The sequence below is a fragment of the Chiloscyllium plagiosum genome, unplaced genomic scaffold (genome assembly GCF_037043375.1).
Source record: "Chiloscyllium plagiosum isolate Xiang-an unplaced genomic scaffold, Cpla_swu_hap1 HiC_scaffold_6, whole genome shotgun sequence".
NCBI lineage: Eukaryota > Metazoa > Chordata > Chondrichthyes > Orectolobiformes > Hemiscylliidae > Chiloscyllium > Chiloscyllium plagiosum.
The window spans coordinates 2,696,645-2,719,350 of record NW_028270144.1 but is presented as its reverse complement, the minus strand read 5'-3'; the positions used below and the strand labels follow the sequence as shown (position 1 = coordinate 2,719,350).

Sequence of the window (22,706 nt, the reverse complement as noted above, 5' to 3'; positions counted from 1 at the left end):
AGCAGCAGCAGTCTTGTTGTTGCTGTAAGGTATGGCTGCCTCTGTGTTGGAGGGGGGCGGGGGCAGGGCGGTGTTAGGGGTGGGGTCTCACGCACTGTGTGCTACTGCAGTCTCCTGAACAGGGAGTAGACTTCAAAAACTCAGAGTCCCAGAAGAAAGGCATTTAAGCAATTCACCAAATAATCGATTATCCGAATGAAATAGTGCCCGCCCATCTCGTTCGGATAATCGAGTTTCCCCTGTATGGTCGCTGGCCCCAAAATTCACCCCAATGACACCTCAGTCCCTTGCCCTGCCTTATTTCCTAAGAGTAGGTCAAACTTTGCACCTTATCTAGTAGGTACATCCACATACTGATTCAGAAACTTTTCTTGCACACACCAATTATGAGAAATTGGAAGTCATGAAATTGGCATGCATTGACCCCACATCATTTTTAATGTCTTGACTCATTGATACATAGTTTTCCATCCTTCACCTGCTAAAACTATTTCCAACAAAAAAGTCAGAGCAGTAACATGCCAACTCCAGTTCAGCAAGTTGTCCTCCATCTTGGACCCCAGGCACCAATATCTTTGTGCACAAACCACATACACCTTGGTCTCCATCGGCAAAGAAGGACACCAATTCCTCTTGGTCTGACATTGCTGTGAAGGAAGGGAAAGGAAGCATGTGGAACCGTTATGGACAGCCAGCACTGGACCAGGTGGCTGGTCTGGCTCCAAATGTGACCCTACTGTCAGTGACCCCAGGAGGTCCCGCAGCAGCCAATGCTGTAGAAAGTGGGAGGATATAGTTGGCAGGGTGCCAAAAGTGTGTAGGCCATGAGACAAATTTTGGAACATAATGAGAACATTTGCTAAGCCTCATGGGAGAAACCCTCCTAAAACTCTCCAAAATTGACATCTTATTCATTTCTGTTACATTCAGACAATTAGTTCACCTTTCATTGTTCCTCAATGATAACTTTTAATTTTAAATTTAATTTTCAATTAGTTCTGTTTTTGTTACCTTGTGTTTGTATATTGTTAGATAGTAGCTAATAACATGAATATATGTTAAGTTGTTGTGTGGGAAATAGAGCAATGTATTCCTTGAGTGTGTTCTTCATGGACAAGAATAAAAGTTCATAAATTTACTCAAATAATTTTAATAGGTGAAAATCTACATTCTCTGCAGCCATAATATGTAGAGTCATTGGGCTTTTTATGATCCAAATGTTTGTGTGGAAAACAGACAATTCCTCACAGTTCTTTTCTTCCTAGTATTTTACAGTAACTTCAATTCTTATGGAATGATTTTAAGATCAAGTAATGTGTGAATGTCTCATTGCCTGCTGGTATACTCAAATGCTAGAAAATTCATAGTTCCAGCAATGTATACCTTATAGAACAGACAATTGCCCAAATTCAGTTCCCTGTGGTTTGTTTCTGAAAGGTATTTAAGTCATCAGATGGCTATTGGTGTTTGTGTATCTGAGTCTATATTTAGTTTTGTACGAAAATCCCAACTCTCCGTGGCCACTCTCAGGTTGTTGTATCTGGTCCTGAGCAGAGCTGACAATCCCAGAATCTCTTCATCACCAAAACTATTCTTTCATTTCAGCTCATCTGAACCCTGCCTCATGTCCTGCTATGGAAACCGTCATCCATGCCTTCGCCACTTTTAGAGTGAAATATTCCATAGTTTTCATGGCCAGTTTCTCACCTTACAGCTTTCATAAACTTATGCTCATGCAAACATTTTTGTTGACATTATTCTAGTTAATACTGAGCCCTATTTACCCACTGAAATACCCTGGTTCCGAAATCAACACACTCTCAATCTCCCTGTTGCTGTACCCTACCTCAGTGCTCCAAGTCACCGAGATCACTGCATTCCTTCAATTCTTCCTCTTGCACATTCCTGATTTTCATTGCTCCACCACACCCTCTGCAGGTTAAAGCCTACGCTCTGGAAGTTTAGCCTCATATTTTCTACTTCTGTTCATCTCTCTTCCTTTTTTAAGGAATTCTTTGGCTGTCTGTTTTGGGTGATTTATTCTATATCAGAAAGAATAAACTCTGGCAAACCTCATACAACCTACTGAAAACAATGTGTTGGTATTGGCTTAGAGGTAAGTAACAGAGCTGATAAATGCCGGATTGTAAAATACTACACACATTCTATCTTATCCGACTGCTTATCTAATGGTTGATCACACAAATATCATTTACTTTCAAGGGTTTTATGCTTTTCCATTTTCTTTCTTAAACAAGAAGGAAATTGTTGAAATTATGTTATGTGGCAACATAATCACTATGAAACAAAATACTTCTGCACTGTCTCAGTAATAATTACTCTAAGGTATGAATTTTTCTTCTGAGTCATGGTGTTGATTAATATTCTGGCTGTATATAAAGAAAGTCAATGTATTGTGCCTTTTATCTTGAGGCTGTTTACAACACAGTAAACAACCAAAATGAAGACAATGTACTTTCTCCTTACTGTTGCACTGGGCTTGTTAGCCATTTCTTCAGCTGCAAGTGTAGGAACACAAATGCAGTCATCCCAACAATACAATCAGGTATGTTCAAGCATCAAGTTGTGACTTTGTGCATCTCTAATGTTATTCTTTATTTTATATATGTGAGGGTATCAAGTGATTCCTGTTTTGTTTTATTTTTGTTCATGTTTTAATGTTTTTAATTAAACATTGCTGGTAGAAACATGAAAAGTTATGAACTGTTGACCTGATAAATCTGGAGTTTAGTCAGAATTGAACCATGCTGCAGCTTTGGTTAAGATTGGGGAATTCGAGCTATCCACCATTGCATAAAGTGCTTAATGTAGCTGTTCTTCCAAAGAAAATCAAGTTTCTCAGCAAGAAATTCTTGGTTTGGGATCATATGCCCATTGCACGTTACACAGTTAGATAGCCCAGAGCACTTCTTGGATCCCTTTGACACAGATCCTACTGTTGGAAATTTGGGTGAAATGTCTTGAGGTTGCCCATAGATTGACCCCATTCTCTATGATACTTTTAATCTCAGGAGTAGAGGCACAATGGGAACCAGGCGATTTAACCAGAGGAGTTCAAATGGTAGTTTGCCAGTTAATGGGGCCAATAGAAAATGGTGAATCTCAGTTAGTCATCAGTTTGGTCTGCGTTTTGGTCCTGTGTAGCATTCTGATTGTAGTTGGAAATGGTTGTTTGTGATAGCTGTCTGGTAGACCATTCGTTCCAGCTCAGACAGACTAACCAACCATTTGTGTCATGTTTGTTGTTGTACTGTTATTGATTCTCTGATAGGCACATCTTAAATAATGCCTTTTGGTGTTAAGATGAATATTAAGCTTCATTGATAAATTGTGCTTGATGAAAATTGAGGTATCTCAGCCACAAGGATTGTGATGAGGAAAAGTCAATAGCTCAGTTTTGAACTTTTATTAAGATAGTAGAGAAAGCCCTCCAAAATGTAAAATTAATGGGATTAAAGAACACAAAATCACAACAATTATTTACAATTGAAGATTTATTTTTACTTTAATTATTTACTCTCAATTCAGATTACAACAGGATCTTGACCAGATGGGCCAATGGGCTGAGAAGTGGCTGATGGAGTTTAATTTAGATAAATGCGAGGTACTGCATTTTGGGAAAGCAAATCTTAGCAGGACTTATACACTTAATGGTGAGGTCCTAGGGAGAGTTGCTGAACAAAGAGACCTTGGAGTGTAGGTTCGTAGCTCCATGAAAGTGGAGTCGCAGGTAGATAGGATAGTGAAGAAGGCGTTTGGTATGCTTTCCTTTATTGGTCAGAGTATTGAGTACAAGAGTTGGGAGGTCATGTTGCAGCTGTACAGGACATTGGTTAGGCCACTGTTGGAATATTGCATGCAATTCTGGTCTCCTTTCTACCAGAAAGATGTTGTGAGACTTGAAAGGGTTCGGAAAAGATTTACAAGGACGTTGCCAGGGTTGGTGGATTTGAGCTACAGGGAGAGGCTGAACAGGCTGGGGCTGTTTTCCCTGGAGCATCTGAGGCTAAGGGGTGACCTTATAAAGGTTCACAAAGTTATGAGGGGAAGGGATAGGGTAAATAGACAAAGTCTTTTCCCTGGGGTTGGGGAGTCCAGAATTATAGGGCATAGGTTTGGGGTGAGAGGGGAAAGATATAAAAGAGACCTAAGGGGCAACATTTTCACACAAAGGATGGTGTGTGTATGGAATGAGCTGCCAGAGGAAGTGGTGGAGGCTGGCACAATTGCAACATTTAAGAGGCATCTGGATGGGTATATGAATAGGAAGGGTTTGGAGGGATATGGGCCGGGTGCTGGCATGTGGGACTAGATTGGGTTGGGATATCTGGTCACCGTGGACAATTTGGATTAAAGGGTCTGTTTCTGTGCTGTAAATCTCTATGACTCTAAGTGACTGGCTCAATGGCAGCTAAACACAAATATGAAATTTCTACCAGTTTCAAGTGAGTTTTTCTTCTGGAACACAACTGCCCTGTCCCACCCAGATCTCTGTATATCCAGGACATAGGGAGAAAGAAGGATGAAAATTTAGAGAGCTAGCATTAAAAAGCAAGACCATAAAAGTTATAATCTCTGGATTACTCCCACTATGACATACTAGTGAGTATACGAATAGAACTGGATAGAACTGCTAAGTATGTGGCAGAAGGCTGATACTCTCTGGAAATGTTTATGCCTACACTCTCTGGAATTTAGAAGAATGAGGGGATTTGAGGGATTCAAGATAATGAAAGGTGTAGATAAAATAGGCATGGAGTGGATGCTTCCTCTTGTAGAGCATTCTGGGATGAGAGGCCATTGTCTTCGGATAAGGGACAGCAAATTTCAAACCGAGTTGAGGAGAGACTACTTCTCCCAAAGGGTTGTGAGTCGGTGGCATTTGCTACTCCGTAGTGCAGTAGATACTGGGACAGTGAATAAATTTAATGAGGAGTGAAACAGATTTTTAATTGGCATTGGGTTGAAGGGATATGGGAAAATGGCAGGAAAATGGGAGTGGGGAGCATATCAGCCATGATCGAATGGTGGAGCAGACCCGATGGGCTGAATGGCCTAATTCTACTCCTATACCTTAAGAACATATGAACCAAGAATTGGAGCAGGAAGAAGGGCTCTAGATTCCTGGCTTTGTTTCTGGAGAAGGTGGGACCTACATGAGTCTGATTGGCTGCACCTGAACTGGAAGGAGGCTAACATTCTTGCAGGGAAGCTTACAAGTGCAGTTGATAGGGATTTAAATTAATTTGGTGGGGGAATAGGACATGAAGGGGTAGTGCAGTCAACCTCTGATTTCCACACACCCACCATTTTTCTTTTCCCATTTCACGTCAATTGACCAAGTATCAGCCATGGACATAGCTCAGTAACCATGCTGACTTTAAAACAGTGTGTGTCTATTGTTGAAGTCATTATGATAATAAAACACAATAATTCATTTAAAAAAGCAGATCGAATCTCTTGAAATTCTTTCCAATAATCATTGATAAAACAAATATTTCTATTTTCTAAATGCTCTGCATTCTGTTATCAAACTTCACACCTGACAGGTGCCCCACTATGAAAATTCTCAGGAAATCAGTCCTGCTGCATAAGTCCAACAATTACTTTTTATCAACAGGTCCCACTGAAATATCTAGCATTTTAAAAAAAAATCCACTGTTTTTGACAGTTCTTCAACAGCCAATAATTCAATGATTTAGGTTCACTTCAGGCAATGTAAATATACTCTTACCAATTTCAAAGCATTCCTGAATCCCAGCCTGCAAAGGACACTCCCCAAAGGGTGCTCCCGTAGAAAACCCGACAGTCACCATCCCCACCTGTAAAACATTTTTGCAGGCTCCTATCCACTGGAATACTTACCTCTCCAAAGTGGGAACTGACTGTCCAAACAAACTCACAATGCTCTGATCTGTTCATAATATCCACATTCTGGCTTCATCAATACAAAGAAATCATAATCCTCATGCAGTGAAGAAATCTCATGGTTTAAATAGCCAACTGACTCTGTAAAGTGTACAAAACACAATCTGACTCCACCACCATCCCAGCCAAAATGCAGAATACTGGGATTGAGGGCAGATCTTCGGAATTTCTGGGTCTTCTGAATTTCTGAATCTTCTACCATTGAGAGTCTCTCTACTGTTGCTAACATCTGGGCTGGAATCTTCCCAGTTTCTGTCATATTGGTTACTGTTAAAGAACAAAAGTAATTCCTTAGCATTATTTTATTAATATTTATGGAGGAATTAAAAGTTATTATTATTTATAATAACTTGTAATTTTCATAAAGCCAGAAATCCTGTTGGGTGATAAGTTTGCGATACTACGATTTTTCAGATCACTTATCTGTTGAATTTGTACTGGGTAAATTCTTCCAATTATGATGCGGAAGGGGAAAGGGAAATGAAAGCAACAATGTTTTGTTCATGTTGTCATTAACTTCCTGTAACTGGTGTTACAGGCAATGCATTTAAATTCACTATTCGTTAGAATGCCTTCTTTATTTCTAGGTCGGAACAGAATACAGTTTAAATACTTTTTAAACACTGAACACAACTAGTTTAGCTGTTTGTCTGCAGAGGATAAATGCAGAGTAAAATGAATATACTTTTGGAAATAATTGTTCCAATTGCTCTCCAAAGGAAACTCTAATTACATTGAACATGTTAACACTGATAGTTTTGAATTTTATCCTTCCTGCCATGGGAAGTGAAGTGTACATGTCATTTAAATATCCTGGGTAATCCTTTAACTATTTTAACTACTAGGCTTCCAGTAGTCTGCTTCAGGTAGAGAAAGGACTCATTCACGTTTTAAATTCAAACTTCAACTGTGTCATTTTGACCTCTAAATGACTCTATTTGCCAGCCATGGCAGTGACCGCAGTGAAATCTTGCACCGAGAAGTGCAACCAGAGGTGAAAATGTACAACTACTGTCTTGAATTCCTTGTGGACTGGGTTCACTTCTCCGTTCACAATCATGACAATCTTGAGACAGGTCCCAAACACTTATTTAACACTAGGAATTCTTTCAGCACGTTCCCAGAGGTTGCCAGAAACCCTGCAGAACATTTTTGTTGTAATAAGCAGCTGGGGCCTTTAATGTAAGTTTCATCTGGAAGACCGTGCCTTGATGGTGCAGCAGTCCCTCACTAATGCACTGCAGCGTTAACATTGATTTTTGTGTTTTAGTCCTGGAGTGGAACTTCAACCTGGAACATTTGATTAAATTAGATTCCCAAAACAGGCCCTTCAGCCCAACAAGTCCACACCGACCCCGAAGAGCAACCCACCCAAACCCATTCCCTTACCCTATTACTCTACAAGTACCCCCTGACCAATACACCTAACCTACACATCCCTGAACGTTATATGCAATTTATCAACCTAACCTGCACATCTTTGGATTGTGGGAGGAAACCGGACTACCTGGACGAAACTCATGTAGACAAGGGGAGAATGTGCAAACTATACACAGACAGTTGGCTGAGACTGGAAACGAACCTGGGTCCCTGGCACTGGGACGCAGCAGTGCTGACTGCTGAGCCACCGTGCCACCCAGTCAAGAATATCACCAACTGGATCTCACTTGAGTGAGTAAACAATATCTCAGAGGGCTCTATTTTTTTCAAAGAAAGTATGAAATATTCAAAAAAAACTGGAATACTGTAAACAGATTTGGTATGCCTTCTCTGAGGGAAGATGGTATTTGAGGCAGTCCAGAGATTACAGATGTATCAAAATGACTTTTTTCAGATTCAGTTAAATGTAGTTAAGTGAAGACTCAACAATAGCAATTTGCATAAATACAAATGTTTATTAAGTAGCAATAAAAAAAGGAAAAGCAAACTGAAATATGAGCATCTATTAAGTAATAAAAATGGAAAAGGAAGAAATGAAAGCAATGAGGCTCAGGCCCTCTTGCACGTCAGAGGTTCCTTGATTGATGCTGGTCTGGAGGCTGAGCGTTATTCTTGGCACCGTTCACTCTCTGGGTCTGATGTGAAGTCCAGTGATTTGAATGAAACTCTCTTTCTTATACAGTGTAACAACAGCAAGTACAGAAAAGCAAATACAGAAAACAAGCCATCTTCGGCATGCACAGGAATGATGACCAGAATCATTCAAGGTCATACACCTATCAAATATCATCAATGTTAGCCCTTCAACCCATCCCAAACACCCGGTTAGGACAGAGAGAAGGAGAAACTTTATCCCTGCGTGGGTGGTGAATCTGTGGAAATCTTTACAGAATCATAAAAGTCTTAAAGTACGGGAGGATGCCATTCAGACCATTGCCCTCTGAGGTTGGGTCATTCAAGGCTGAGGTAGATTGTTAATCAGAAAGGGAATTGTGGGATATAAGGAAAAGGCAGGAAAATGGAGCTGAGGTTTATCAGATTACTTATGATTTAATGGAATGGCACAACAGACTCAACAGAATGGCCAATGTCTGCTCCTACGCACTTAGTTCTACGGTCTTACTGAATTTGAGCAGCAGATTTCCAAAAATTAACTGAGGCCAGGATGTAAACCTCTAGTAGTCAGGTTGCAGGGGTGGGTAATTTAACCTCAGTGTTCGCTTTTCTAAGTGAGTTCAGAATTAAAATTGGTAGCAAGATTTTGCAACTGTTCAAATGTTAATCCAGATCATGTCCCTATGTAGCAAGGCAACAACATTCAGGCCTCAGCCAATAATTGCAAGTAATAATAAAATGACAATAAAAACATGGGAATGAAATGGTATCACATGAAAATAAATCCATTTCTTACTTCTAGGTACCATGGAAACTTAAAATAAGTCAAAACATAGTTCAAGGAACAGCAGGTCAAGACGGGGTACCTCGATGTGGAGTGATCGATTCATATAATTTTGGCTTTTTTCCTAATATGCCTACTTTTGGCAAGACAGATCTCACTTACAGGTATGGACCTTGCTTATATGATATGCTCTGTTCATTCATTAACATCTGTTAGTAGTTAGTCTGAAATGGATGGACATCAAGCACAAAGGATGTAGCTTATTAATTATGTAGACTCAAGCTGTTCTGCTCAGTGCTCTAGCGTACAGCTGAGTACAGCATGTGACACTGAGTGCTTACAAACTTCACTTGGACAAGATTGTTGCGATCTAGAAATTATGGTTCTGAGTTTTGTTCCTGGATCAATAGCACAGGAACAGGACTTTGCTACTTTCACAAAGCTGACCCTAGAAAATACACTCCAGAGATTCAGGAAGTGATTTTGCACTGAGGGGGATTGTGCGAAGGCAGGCAGATGAACCCAATGTGAAAGAGATGACAGCTCACTGCAGACTGAGCTGAGAATGAGCCTGGCTCCATCACCCCACACTATACAGCAATGGAAAAGTAAAGAATAAAGTGAGCGGCACGGTGGCACAGTGGCACAGTGGTTAGCACTGCTGCCTCACAGCGCCTGAGACCCGGGTTCAATTCCCGCCTCAGGCGACTGACTGTGTGGAGTTTGCACGTTCTCCCCGTGTCTGCGTGGGTTTCCTCCGGGTGCTCCGGTTTCCTCCCACAGTCCAAAAGATGTGCAGGGTCAGGTGAATTGGCCATGCTAAATTGCCCGTAGTGTTAGGTAAGGGGTAAATGTAGGGGTATGGGTGGGTTTCGCTTCGGCGGGTCGGTGTGGACTTGTTGGGCCGAAGGGCCTGTTTCCACACTGTAATGTAATGTAATGTAATCTAATCTAATCTAATAAACTAAGAATATTGGTCTTTATTTCAAAGGGAATGGACTATAAAAATAGGGAGGCCTTGCTCAAATTATACAAGGTATGAGTTAGAGCACAGATGGAATACTTGATGAGGGGTCAGAAGCAGCATGTTCTTGTGAGAATTAAGGATGGGTATGGTAAGTTATATGAACCCTAGACTACCAGGGATTTTATGATCTTGGTCAAAAAGACAAAATAATCATATGTAAGGTCTAGGAGAATGGGAATTGATGAAGTCCTTGAAGTATAATAAGTAAAGTAAGAAAGAACTTAAACAAGGAATTAGGAGGGCTAAAAAGGGTCATGAAAAGGCATTAGAAAACAGGATAAAGGAGAATCCCAAGGCTTTTTATATGGATATAAAAAGCAAAAGGGTAGCCAGGGAAAGGGTTGGCCCACTCAAGGACAAAGAAGGGAATCTGTGTGTGGAGCCAGAAGTGGAAGAGGAAGTCCTAAACAAATATTATGTGTTGGGATTCACTAAGAGCAGGAATTGGTGGCGGACGATCTCAAAAAATGGGCTGTTGAATTTCTAAACCAAGTTGCTATTAAAAATGAAGTGGTGTTATGCATCTTAAAAAAAAATTCAGGTAAATAAGTCCCCAGGTCCTGATGGGACACTCCCAGAATATTGAAGGAGGCAAGAGCACAAATTGCTGGAGCATTTACAGACATCTTTGTATCCTCTTTGTATCCTGTCTGACCACAGGTAAGGTGCCAGAGGACTGGAGAATAGCCAGTGCTGTCCCATTGTTTAAGAAGAGTAACAGCAATAATTCTGGAGTCTAATGTCGGTGGTACGGAAATTCTTGGAAAAGATTCTCAGGGACAAGGTCTCTACGTATTTAGAAGCAAATTAACTTATTAGCGATAGACAGCATGGTTTCATGAGGGGAGGTTGTGCCTCATTAACTTGATGGTGGTTTTGAGGAGGTGATGAAGATTGATGAGGGAAAAGCAGTTGATGTGCTCTACATGGACTTCAGTAAAGCCTTTGACAAGGTCCCCTCATGGCAGACTGGTACAAAAGGTGAAGTCACATGGTATCAGACTAAGCTGGCAAGATGGATACAGAAGAACAGATTTAGTCATGGGAGACAGAGGGTAGCGGTGGAAAGATGCTTTTCAGAATGGAGGGCTGTGACTAGAGGTGTCCCACAGGAATCAGAGCTGGGACCTCTGCTATTCATGATCTACATAAATGATTTTGAGGAAAATGTAACTGATCTAATTAATAAGTTTGCTGATGATACAAAGATTGGTGAAGGTGTGGATAGTGAGGAGGATTGTCAAAGGATACCGCAGGCTATAGATCAGTTGAAGGCATGGGCAGAAAAATAGCAAATAGAGTTTAATCCAGAAAAATATGAGGTGATGTATTTTAGAAGGTCAAGTATGGGTGGCAATTATACAGTGAATGGCAGAACTCTCAGGAGTATATGCAGAGGGATCTGGGTGTGCAGGTTCACAGATCACTGAAGGTGACTGCGTAGGTAGATAAAGGAGTAAAAAAGGCTTATAGAATGCTTGCCTTCATTAGAAGGGGCATTGAGTATAAGGATAGACAAGTGATGCTGCAGCTTTATAGAACTTTAATTAGGCCATGCTTGGAATATTGTGTACAGTTCTGGTCACCACATTACCAGAAGGGTGTGGATGTTTTGGAGAGGGTACAGGAAAGTTTTACCAGGATGTTGCCTGGTATGGGGGATTTTAGCTATGAAGAAAGGATGGATAGACTGGGTTGGTTTTCACTGGAATGCAGGAGGTCAGGGTGACCCGATGAGGCTAATGAGATTGTGAATGAGGACAGCATGAAACAGACTGATACGCTCTAACAGTTTGATGTTAGGAAGAAGAATGTTCTGAAAAGTTTGAAAAACATAAGGATAGATAAATCCCCTGGGCCAGATGGGATATACCCAAGATTACTACAGGAAGTGAGGAAAGAGATTGCTGCTCCTTTGGCGATGGTCTTTGCATTCTCACTGTCCACTGGAGTAGTACCAGATGATTGGAGGGTGGCAAATGTTATTCCTTTGTTCAAGAAAGGGAATAGGGATAATCCTGGGAACTATGGACTAGTCAATCTTTTGTCACTGGTGCGCAAATTATTGGAGAGGATTTTGAGAAACAGTTTGATTAGAGATAGTCAGCATGGCTTTGTGATGGGCAGGTCATGCCTCACAAACCTTATTGAAAGCTTTGAGGGTGATGACAAAGCACATTGACGAAGGTAGAGAGTGGATGTGGTGTACATGGATTTTAGCGAGGCATTTGAAAGGTTCCCAATGGTAGGCTCATTCAGAAAGTAAGGAGGCCTGGGATACAGGGATACTGTCTGTCTGGATACAGAATTGGCTGGCCCATAGAAGACATAGAGGATGGTGGCAGATGGAAAGTATTCAGCCTTGGAGCTCAGTGACCAGTGGTGTTCCGCAGGAATCAGTTCTGGGACCTCTGCTCTTTGTGATTGTTATAAATGACTTGGAAGAGGAAGTGGATGGGTGGGTTAGTAAGTTTGCCGATGACATGAAGGTTGCTGGAGTGGTGTATAATGTGGAGGGCTGTTGTAGGCTGCAACGGGATACTGACAGGATGCAGAGCTGGGCTGAGAAGTTACAGATGGAGTTCAACCTGGAAAAGTGTGAAGTCATTCACTTTGGAAGGTTGAACTTGAGTGCAGAATACAGGGTTAAAGGCAGGCTTCTTGCCCGTGTAGAGGAACGGAGGAATCTTGGAGTCCATGTCCATAGATCCATCAAAGTTGTCACCCAGGTTGATAGGGTTGTTAAGAAGGTGTTTGGTGTGTTGGCTTTAATTAGCGGGGGATTGAGTTTAACAGCTGCGATGTTATGCTACAGCTCTATAGAGTCCTGGTTAGACCACATTTGGAATATTGTGTTCAGTCCTGGTCACCTCATGTAAGGAAAGATGTGGAAGCTTTAGAGAGGGTGCAGAGGCGATTTCCCAGGATGCTGTTTGGACTGGAGGGCATGTCTTATGAAGAAAGGCTGAGGGAGCTAGGGCTTTTCTCATTGAAGTGAAGAAGGATAAGAGGTGACTTGATAGAGGTGTACAAGATTATCAGAGGCATTGATAGAGTGGATAGCCAAAGACTTTTTCCCATGGCAGAATTGGCTATCACAAGGAGTCATAATTTTACGTGAATTTGAGGAAGGTTTAGGGGAGATGTCAGAGGTTGGTTCTTTACACAGAGAATGGTGGGTGTGTGTGGAATGCACTGCCAGCAGTGGTAGTAGACTCAGATATATGAGGGACGTGTAAGCGACTCTTGGATAGGCACATGGATGATCATAAAATGAAGGGTATGTAGATTGGTTTGATCATAGAGTAGGATAAAAGTCAACACAACATTGTGGGCTGGAGGGCCTGTACTGTGCTACACTTTTCTATGTTCTGTATGTTTTATGTTCTGTATGTTTTATGTTCTATATGTTCTATATATTCTATATTCTATCTTTGTGTGATCTGCAAATGTATCAACAATATTGTCAGTTCCTTTGTGGCAGATCATCAAAGACCTGCTGGAAATCTAAATAGATCGTGTCCATTGACTCTCCTTTGTCAAACGCGCTCATTTCCTCCTCAAAGGATTCAAACAGATGTGTCAGGCATGACCTCCACTCCGCAAAGCCTTGCTGACTCCACCCTATTTTATGGTGCACTTCTAAGTACTCCACAACCTCATCCTTAATAATGGACTCGAAACTCTTCCCATTGCCTGGTCTATCATTTCTTCTCTTTTGCTTATCTCCCTTCTAATTAGTGAAGCCCTAGCTGCAGTCCTAGGAATGTGATTCCCCAGGACTCTGGTCCCAGTGTGGAGTCTGTCCCATTGGAATAACTCCCTCCTTCCCCAGGTACTGGTGCCAATATTCCATGAATTTGAAGTGGTTTCTCCCACATCAACCTTAAACTTATGTGTTTACCTCATTAGTCTTGTTACTCTGTGGCAAATTGCTCATGACACAGATAGTAATCCAGAGATTACTACCTTTTTGGTTTGGCTATTTTTAAACATTTAGCCCCAAGCTTCTCATATTCCCTCTGCAGAACCTCTTTCCACTTTCTACTGATGTCGTTGGTATCCACATGGACCATGACAGCTGGATCTTTCCCCTCCCTCTCACAGTTCCTCTGCAGCCCAGCTGGGATATCCTGAACCTGGGCACGAGGCAAGGCCGCCTGGAAAATCTCAATGCCAGCTACACAGAACAATGTCTATTTCCCTGATTTTATAGATATCCCAATTACAATTACATTTCTCTTTTCTCCCCACTCTTGAATGACTCCCTGTACTGCAATGCTATGGTCTGTTTGTTCATCCCCACAGGGAGCAAGAATCTCAAACCTCCTGGATCTCTCTACCTGTCTTGCTCATAGGCACACCCTCCTGTCCCTGCCCGCTCACTGAATTACAAGATAATCTAAGGCGAGTGACTGCCTCCTGAAACACAGTGTCCAGGTGACTCTTCTCCTCACTGATGTGTGGTACAATTCAAATCTCAGACTCAGGCTCATGTACAGAGCTCCCTGAGTAACCAACACTTGCTCCTGATGTGGTCACTCTGGCCACAGTGAGGTTCACCAGCTCCAACATCATGCGCTTCCAACTCATTGCCTGGCCTGGCATCTCTATTCTAATGATTTGTTCTTAATTTGATTGTTAAAAGCCTTGTAGTAGTCTTTTGGTTTGTAACCTGTAAATATTTACCTTCAATCTAAAAGTATCTGTTAATAGTCAAGTTAGTGGCTATGACCAACCAATGAACTTACTGTTTACCTGTGATGTCACTCTTGTGCAGGGCCCCTAATTCTCCTGTTAAAAAATCTTAGAAGGTATGACCCAAACCAAAACAGCAAGCAAAAAGCACCTTGTTTCCCACTGCACCAAATTCCCACATTACTACCAAATTCCCCAAACAATACACACTCGAGCTGAATCTCACTCTGGATGGGGTCTCACCGTCCTCACCGCACAAGATTCAGCTGCAGCTTCAAGGAGGTCCTTAAACCCAGCACCAGTCTTCAGGATTCTGCTCATATCTCCAGAACATAGTATCCATTCCATGAATTATAAAAACCCATTACCGGAACAACATTCCCATTTACTCCCCCAAATTGAAGGTGCTGTGATCATTTTGTCCATCGTCTCTATAGTCCTTGCTCCCATCCACACAAGAACCTTGTAACTGTAGACAGTTGCTGAGTGCCTGAGGTTCCTCATTTGTAATCTTCTCAGTCTTCACACCTCCTTCAGCAGCAGTTACATCCTCCTGCCATCTGTGTACCATAGCTATATTATATCGCTCAACACAGATTTCAAGATCTCCCAATCCTTGCAATCCAGCATTTAGAAATATAATGTACTAGTTTTCAGGTTTCCTCAATCTTTATCAGTGGCTATGAGGTCACTATACTCCAGAATGAATCCTCAGGAAAGAGAGTTCGCATTCACCCAAATATGGTCAATCATATCTCGTGTGAGATTGCAGTCACATACAGATTATGGTTGGTAGGAATGACAAACTTCAGTGAACCAACTGCAATGTTACAGCAATCCATTTTCATATCTTGGCCCACAAATGATCAGATGCATTGAGTTAAATTTCCTAATGTCGAATGGATAATTAATGATCTGACAACTTCTGGGTTATAAGCAGTGTCATATTGGTCTACCATACCCCATAAGGGTGCTATGCATGAGATTAGTTCCTTAGCTCTAAGGATCTGATGTAGAAGATTTAGATTTGCACAGGATTCAGTAACTTAATCAATTACCCAACATGGTACAAATATGGACTGATTTCATCGAAATGCTGCTTGTCACATTCTGAGATGCATTTACCAAGTGCTTCTGCTGAATCTGCATACTCCATTTGCTGACTTGTCCTTTAAGGTACATGCTCGTGAGCTCAACAAATGAAGGAAATCAAGAATGGGGTCCCTTGTCAGAATTCTTTTTGTGTTCTTGCTCAGTGACTCCTATTGTGTTCCCCTTACAATTGGTCACCTGATCAGCCCCGTTAATATTAGGGTGCGAGCATGTGTCACAAGTTTAGATTGTTTAGATAAATGTGAGGTGCTGCATTTTGGAAAGGCAAATCAGAGCAGGACTTTTATACTTAATGGTATAGTTCTGGGGAGTGTTGCTGAACCAAGAGAACGTGGAGTGCAGGTTCATAGTTCTTTGAAAGTGGAGTCTCAAATAGACAGGGTAGTGAAGAAGACGTTTGATATGCTTTCTTTTATTGGTCAGTGCATTGAGTATCGGAGTCAGAAGGTCATGTTGTGGCTGTACAGGACATTGGTTAGGCCACTTTTGGAATATTGTGTGCAATTCTGACCTCCCTCCTCTGGGAAGGATGTTGTGAAACTGGAAAGGGTTAAGAAAAGATTCCAAGGATGTTGCCAGGGTTGGACGATTTGAGCTACAGGGAGAGGCTGAACAGGTTGGGGCTGTTTTCCCTGGAGCGTCGGAGGCTGAGGGGTGACCTTATAGAAGTTTATAAAATCATGAGGGGCATGGAGAGGGTAAGTAGCCAAGGTTTTTTCCCTGGAGTTGGGGAGCCCAAAACTCAAGAGCATAGGTTTAGGGTGAGAGGAGAAAGATTTAAAAGGGACCTAAAGATCAGCCTTTTCATGTAGAGGGTGGTACGTGTATGGAATGAGCTGCCTGGGGAAGTGGAGGAGGCTGGGACAATTGCAACATTTAAGAGGCATCTGGATGGCATATGATTATGAAGGGTTTAGAGCAATATGGGCCAAGGGCTGGCAAATGGGACTAGAATTATTTTGGATATCTGGTTGGCATGGATGAATTTGACCAAAGAGTCTGTTTCTGACTCAATGACTCAATGTGATTGGAGCAGGTGGTATGCTGTGCTTTCAGAAGAGCAAACATTGATCTCCAAAACATGTGATCAGCATAATCTTTTCAAAATGTTTAAAAATTAGTGATATGTTTTAATTTATCTTCTCACAGAGTACTGCAATATACATCCGACTTGCCAAATGCCACTGTGGATAAAATTTTGAAGCGAGCTTTCGAACATTGGAGCAATGTTACTGTGTTAACATTTACAAAGATAGATACCATGTCAGATATTGAAATTTTCTTTGCTGCAGAAGGTATGTTCAAATAACATTAAAACTAACAACTGCAAATGCTGGAACTCTGACATTAGTACAGACGTTCTTGAGTTACTTCGTGGACCAGTCAGTATCTGTAACCAAGTGCATAGGTGTACGATTAAGTATTATTGATGATGTTAATGTACAAGGAATCAGGAATCCCAGAACAATGACTTCAAAACTACAGCTCCTCCATCCCCTCTGTGCCATCACCCCCTGCCCTTGGGGCGTTGTTGGCAGGCTGGTGGGATGCCACAGCAGCTGAAAAGTAGCTGCAGTCAGTGTGAGCACTCCTGTGCCAATGTTACCTTTAATCTGTCAATTAATGACCACTTAAGGACCTCTTCCTTCCAATGCCAATTTTTCAGAACATCAGATGGGACCTGGAGTTCTGGTGGCCGCTGGGCAGAAGAGTCTGACTCCTTTCTTAAGGCTTCTGTCCCTTTCTAATGCTTCCCTCGATGGGAGCAGGGGGACCCAGGAGTCACCTCTCAGTCTGGCTTTCATTGCTGACTTGCTCCACTGGGGCAGGTTTAGTCTGAACAGTATCTGATGGTACTGCTGGCAATTTGATTGATGGCTTCTCTTAGAGGCAGGATTTCCAGTTGGAATGAGACAAAAGACCTGCCTCAAATCAATGAACAACTCAACGGTTGTTGAATGGTTGCAGGGTGAACTGGCCAAGTAGACATAGTGACAGGGATGTCGTGCCTACAGAATAAAATTAAGGTCCTGTATTCAAATCCCAGCTGGACAGCCGATAAATTCAATTTTAATGAATAAAATAAATATGATGGAAAAATTAGGTTTATATGATCAGTCAATTGTTTTAACAGTATTGTTCTGTTTTGTTTCATGCTTCAAACAAATACTGATCTGTTTTCTTCCTTAGCTAGAAATAATCCTTTCCTAACATATTTGTTCAATACCTTTTGCTAGATCATGGTGATGGATTTCCTTTTGATGGACTGAATGGGGTTCTGGCTCATGCCTTTGCTCCTGGACCAGACCTTGGAGGTGATATTCATTTCGATGAGGATGAGCCGTGGGTAACAGGAAGTAATGGTAAATGGTTTTCATCCTTACTTGAAGCACACTGAGTGAAGTTGCTGTAGTCTTGGATAATGGTAAACAGCAGCTGCTGCTGTTCAGATATCTTTGAGAGTTGTGTTTGAGGTAGCTGAGGGGCACAATACTGTTGTTTGTTACAAGAATGAGTTTGAAACATTCAATAATGGAATAATCATACTGACTGATGACTTATTTCTCACTACCATCGAATTATGCTTAAGCAACAAATAAACCTAAGATTGTCTGAGCTGGAAACTTGATTTTGAATACTGTGTCAACAAATTACTGACGTAACCCTTCATTTTTGAGTTGATTAAATGTCACAGTCTGTTCTCTTCAGGGCCAGACTCTGCAGTGGGATCACATTTCCCCAAAATTTACCCTCAATTCACACAATTACATGGCGAGTGAATTTAAAGGAAAAATAACAATCAGCCTGCAGAGTTCAAAATGGTCCAAGTACAAATTCGAGGATAGAGGCTGGAGTTCAGGATACCAGCTTATGCAGCGTGGGAATTGCTAATGCAAGCAGCTAGATCAGTAATGACCTATCCATGCAAGAATCGCTTCGGATAGGTGCCCAGATAAAGTTTATAGATTCACTCTCAGCATATGGCCATTGATGGGCTCTGTGGTTTTATGAGCAGAGGAAATATCGGAACTGGAAGAGGCCATGCAGCCCATTGAGCCTATCCCATCATTCAATAGGATCATGGCTGATCAAACACACAAAAACCTTTTACCCACCCCTCCTCATGACCTTGTACACCATGGTAATCAGTGAGCTACCAATCTCTACCTTAAATATACTCAAAGAATAAGCTTCCATATTCCCCTTGTGGTACAGAATCCTTAAGGTTCACAGTCCACTGAGCAAAATAAATTCTCCTCATCTCAAACCTAAGAGACATCCTCCTTAATTTTTAAATTGTGTCCCCTCTTTCTAGATTGCCCAATGGCAAAATACTGGATGTAGGTTTTCTCGCTGAGCTGGAAGGTTCATTTTCAGATATTTTATCACCATACTGGGTTATATAATCAGTGAGCCTCCAGATGAATCACTGGTGGAATAGCCCTCTTTCTATTTATGTGTGTAGGTTTTGTTGAGCCTGTGACATCATTTCCTGTGGTGACATCATTTCCTGCTCTTTTTCTTGGGGATGACAGTCATTTTAAATCTAAGAGACGACCTTGAAAACGTGAACGCACTACATGCAGATACCAACACTTACCAACAAGTGGCGATAGACCCGACCCCACAACTATAGAACCAAATCACAGCCCTACTGAAAAACCTTCAGAAATCTGGAGAAATAAATACGACTGACTTCCAGAAAATGAAACCTGATGGATCCAACACACCACGCTTCTACGGATTACCCAAAATTCACAAACCAGGAGCCCCCCTCAGACCCATAGTCTCACAACCTGGAACACCAACTTACAGATTAGCCAAGGAGCTACACCAAAGACTAAACCGCTTAGTAGAAGACACTCCATCCACTCCACCCAAGAATTCCTGAAGAATGTCAAAGACACCAAGACAGAAGAGGATGAAATAATGATCTCCTTTGATGTAACAGCCCTGTTCACATCCATCAACATTAACTTGGCCAAGGAAACACTGACTACCCTATTAGAAGACCCATACACCAAACACCACCAACTTCATCAGCAAGGCCAGTATTGTCAAGCTTGTGGACCTATGCCTTACCGCCCACTTCACCTTCAACAACAAAACCTACAGACAAACCAACGGAACACCCTTGGGATCTCAGATATCAGAGTTCTTAGCAGAGGCAGTAATGCAGAGACTCGAACAAACAGCTCTGCCAACCATCCAACCCAAACTTTGGTCCACTATATGGATGACACCTTTGTCATCACTAAACGAAACAAATTTGAGGAAACCTTCAAGACCATCAATAATACCCTTACTGGCTTAAAATTCACTAAAGAGGAGGAAAACAACAACAAACTGCCATTCCTAGATGTCACAGTAAAGCGAACAGCCAATGGGGAACTTCAAACCAGAGTCTACAGGAAAACAACACATTTAACTACAGAAGCAATCATCCCAACATCCCCAAACGAAGCTGCATTAGAACATTATTTCAATGAGCCATCACACACTGCAGCACAGAGGAACGATGGAGAGCAGAGGAAAATCACCTGTACTGTGTTATCAAAAAGAACAGGTACCCAATGAACACAGTCCGCTGATTTCTCAGCAACAAACCCAAACAAGCAAATGAAACATGTCCGGAAACCCTCTCCTACACCAAAGACATCTCTGAAATGATTACCAGACTACTCAGACATCTTGGCATCATGGTAGCCCACAAAACCCCCCAACACACTAAAACAGTAACTAATGAACTTGAAAGACCCTATATAGACAACAAGCAAAACTAATGTCATTTACAAAATACCTTGCAAGAACTGTTACAACCACTATATTGAACAAACAGGCAGAAAACTAGCCACCAGGATACATGAACATCAACTAGCCACAAAAAGACATGACCCACTCTCACTAGTATCCTTACATACAGATGAGGAAGGACACCACTCCAACTGGGACAACACATCCATCCTACGACAAGCCAAACAGAGACACTTGTGAGCATTCCTAGAAGCATGGCATTCCAACTGCAACTCTATCAACAAACATTGACTTGGATCCCATTTACTACCCCTTGAGAAAAAGAGTAGGAAATGATGTCACCACAAGAAATGACATCACTAACCCAAAGTAACCTTAACACACAAATAGAAAGCAGGCCAGACCACCAGTCCTTCACAGGAGGCTCACTGAAGATGATACCTAGTTTGGTGATGAAATGTCTGAAAATGAACCTTCCAGCTCAGTGAGCAAACTTACTTTCAGAACCTTAACCTCAATCTTCTCAAAACCTGCTACCAGCAAAATACCTCATTGATACTCTTTATCTGTTTCAGTATATGGTATTAACCAGCATCAATCTGGTTTCTGTCTTTTTGTTTTCACAACTCTGTAAATTTGACTTTTGCTCACTGCTGTGGAGTTCTTTGCCACAAAATTACAAAGGAACACTGATAGACGGGGTGGATAGGCAAAACTGGGGCAGATGGGTTTCAACATAAACTAATGTAAGATTATCCATTTTGGACACAGAAAGGATAAAGCTGTGTACTTTCGAAATAGTATGATGGTGTAAATACAAGTGTTGTGGACCAGGCTAGATCCCTTCCATATAGTTTAATAAGTTAGCCTATACCCTAACATTTTCTTATTTTAAAGGTAGATGTGATGTGGATATTCCAGGTGGGATGCAGCTGGTCAAACCACTCAGCTTTAAGCAAAACAGAATTTATTTAAGCACTACAGCTGAAACAAGAAAAAAGATCGGAATTTAGAATAACTGAACTATTGGAAAACTTAACTGACTTGATACAGTAACTGTTACTAATTAACTGTTCCAACACAGTAACATCCCATAAACACACCCGTTGGTAAAAAGGTAAATTCAAACACAGATTCTGACAGGGAACAACTTCCAAAGAGATTTCAGAAGAAGGTCAGAGGAGTTCCTAACTGAAGATTGCAACCCCCCTGGACTCACATCTTGTGACTGCTGCAGCTAAATGAGAACAAACCTGAGCTGGGAAAACTGGTCACTCCCCTTCCATTGTTAAACTGACCAATCCCCTTCCATTGTTAAACTGGCCACTCCCCTTCCATTGTTAAACTGACCAATCCCCTTCCATTGTTAAACTGGCCACTCCCCTTCCATTGTTAAACTGGCCACTCCCATTCCATTGTTACACCTCTGCCTTTACGACCTTTCTTCAAAAAAAACTAAGGACGGAATAACCTTTTTAAAGTGACATCATCAACACAATGGATGACCAAAAAGACCTGGAGGGATCCAGTGAATAGATTCTTAAGATGCCATGAACAGGTGCAGGAAATAGTCAAGAAAGCTAATGAATACTGGTCTTTATATCTAGAGGAATGGAGTAGAGGATGCATAAATTATGATGCAGCTATACTAAATCCTGGGTAGGCACCATTTGGGAGTATTGTGAGCAGATCTTGGCACCATACCTCGGAAAGGATATATTGGCCGTGAGGTAATACAATATAGATTCACAAGAATGATACTTGGATTTCACGAGTTAAGATATTTGAAAAGATTAGACAAACTAGGCCTGTTTTCTCTCAAATTTAGAAGGTTAAGTGGTGATTTGACCAAAGTCTTCAAGATATTAACAGGATAAAAATAAACTATTTCCATCAGGGATTCTAGAACTAGGGGCATAGTCTGAGAGTTAGGGCCAGACCATTCAGGAGAGATGTTAGGAAGCATTTCCACACACAAAGGGTGGGAGAGTTTGGAACTCTCTTCCATAAATGGTAGTCAATAATGGATCAGTTGTTAATTTTAAATCTAAGACAGATAATGTTTAGATAAGCAAACGTATTAAGGATGTGGGCCAAAGAGAAGTTTATGGAGTTAGGCCACAGACAGCTGCCAGAGGAAGTGGTGGAGGCTGGAATAATTACAACATTTAAAATACATCTAGATGGGTATATGAATAGGAAGGGTTTAGAGGAATATGGGCCAAGTGCTGGGAAAGGGACTAGATTAGGTTAGGATATCTGGTCAGCATGGATGAGTTAGATTGAAGGGTCTGTTTCCATGCTGTACATCTCTATCAGCCACGA

General features: G+C 41.5%; 1 protein-coding gene across 1 annotated transcript in view; it reads left to right on the top strand.

Annotated features, from left to right (window-relative positions):
- The first annotated feature begins 2,430 nt into the window (after positions 1 to 2,430).
- The window catches only part of LOC122550421 (matrix metalloproteinase-20-like), an 82,707-nt gene continuing 62,431 nt past the window's right edge, over positions 2,431 to 22,706 (top strand). Inside the window, exons 1-4 of the mRNA XM_087987851.1 lie at positions 2,431 to 2,566; positions 8,807 to 8,952; positions 16,776 to 16,921; positions 17,864 to 17,989. Of these exons, the coding sequence (XP_087843977.1) occupies positions 2,462 to 2,566; positions 8,807 to 8,952; positions 16,776 to 16,921; positions 17,864 to 17,989 (523 nt within the window). The 5' untranslated portion in view covers positions 2,431 to 2,461. The remainder of the gene's footprint in view (positions 2,567 to 8,806; positions 8,953 to 16,775; positions 16,922 to 17,863; positions 17,990 to 22,706) is intronic.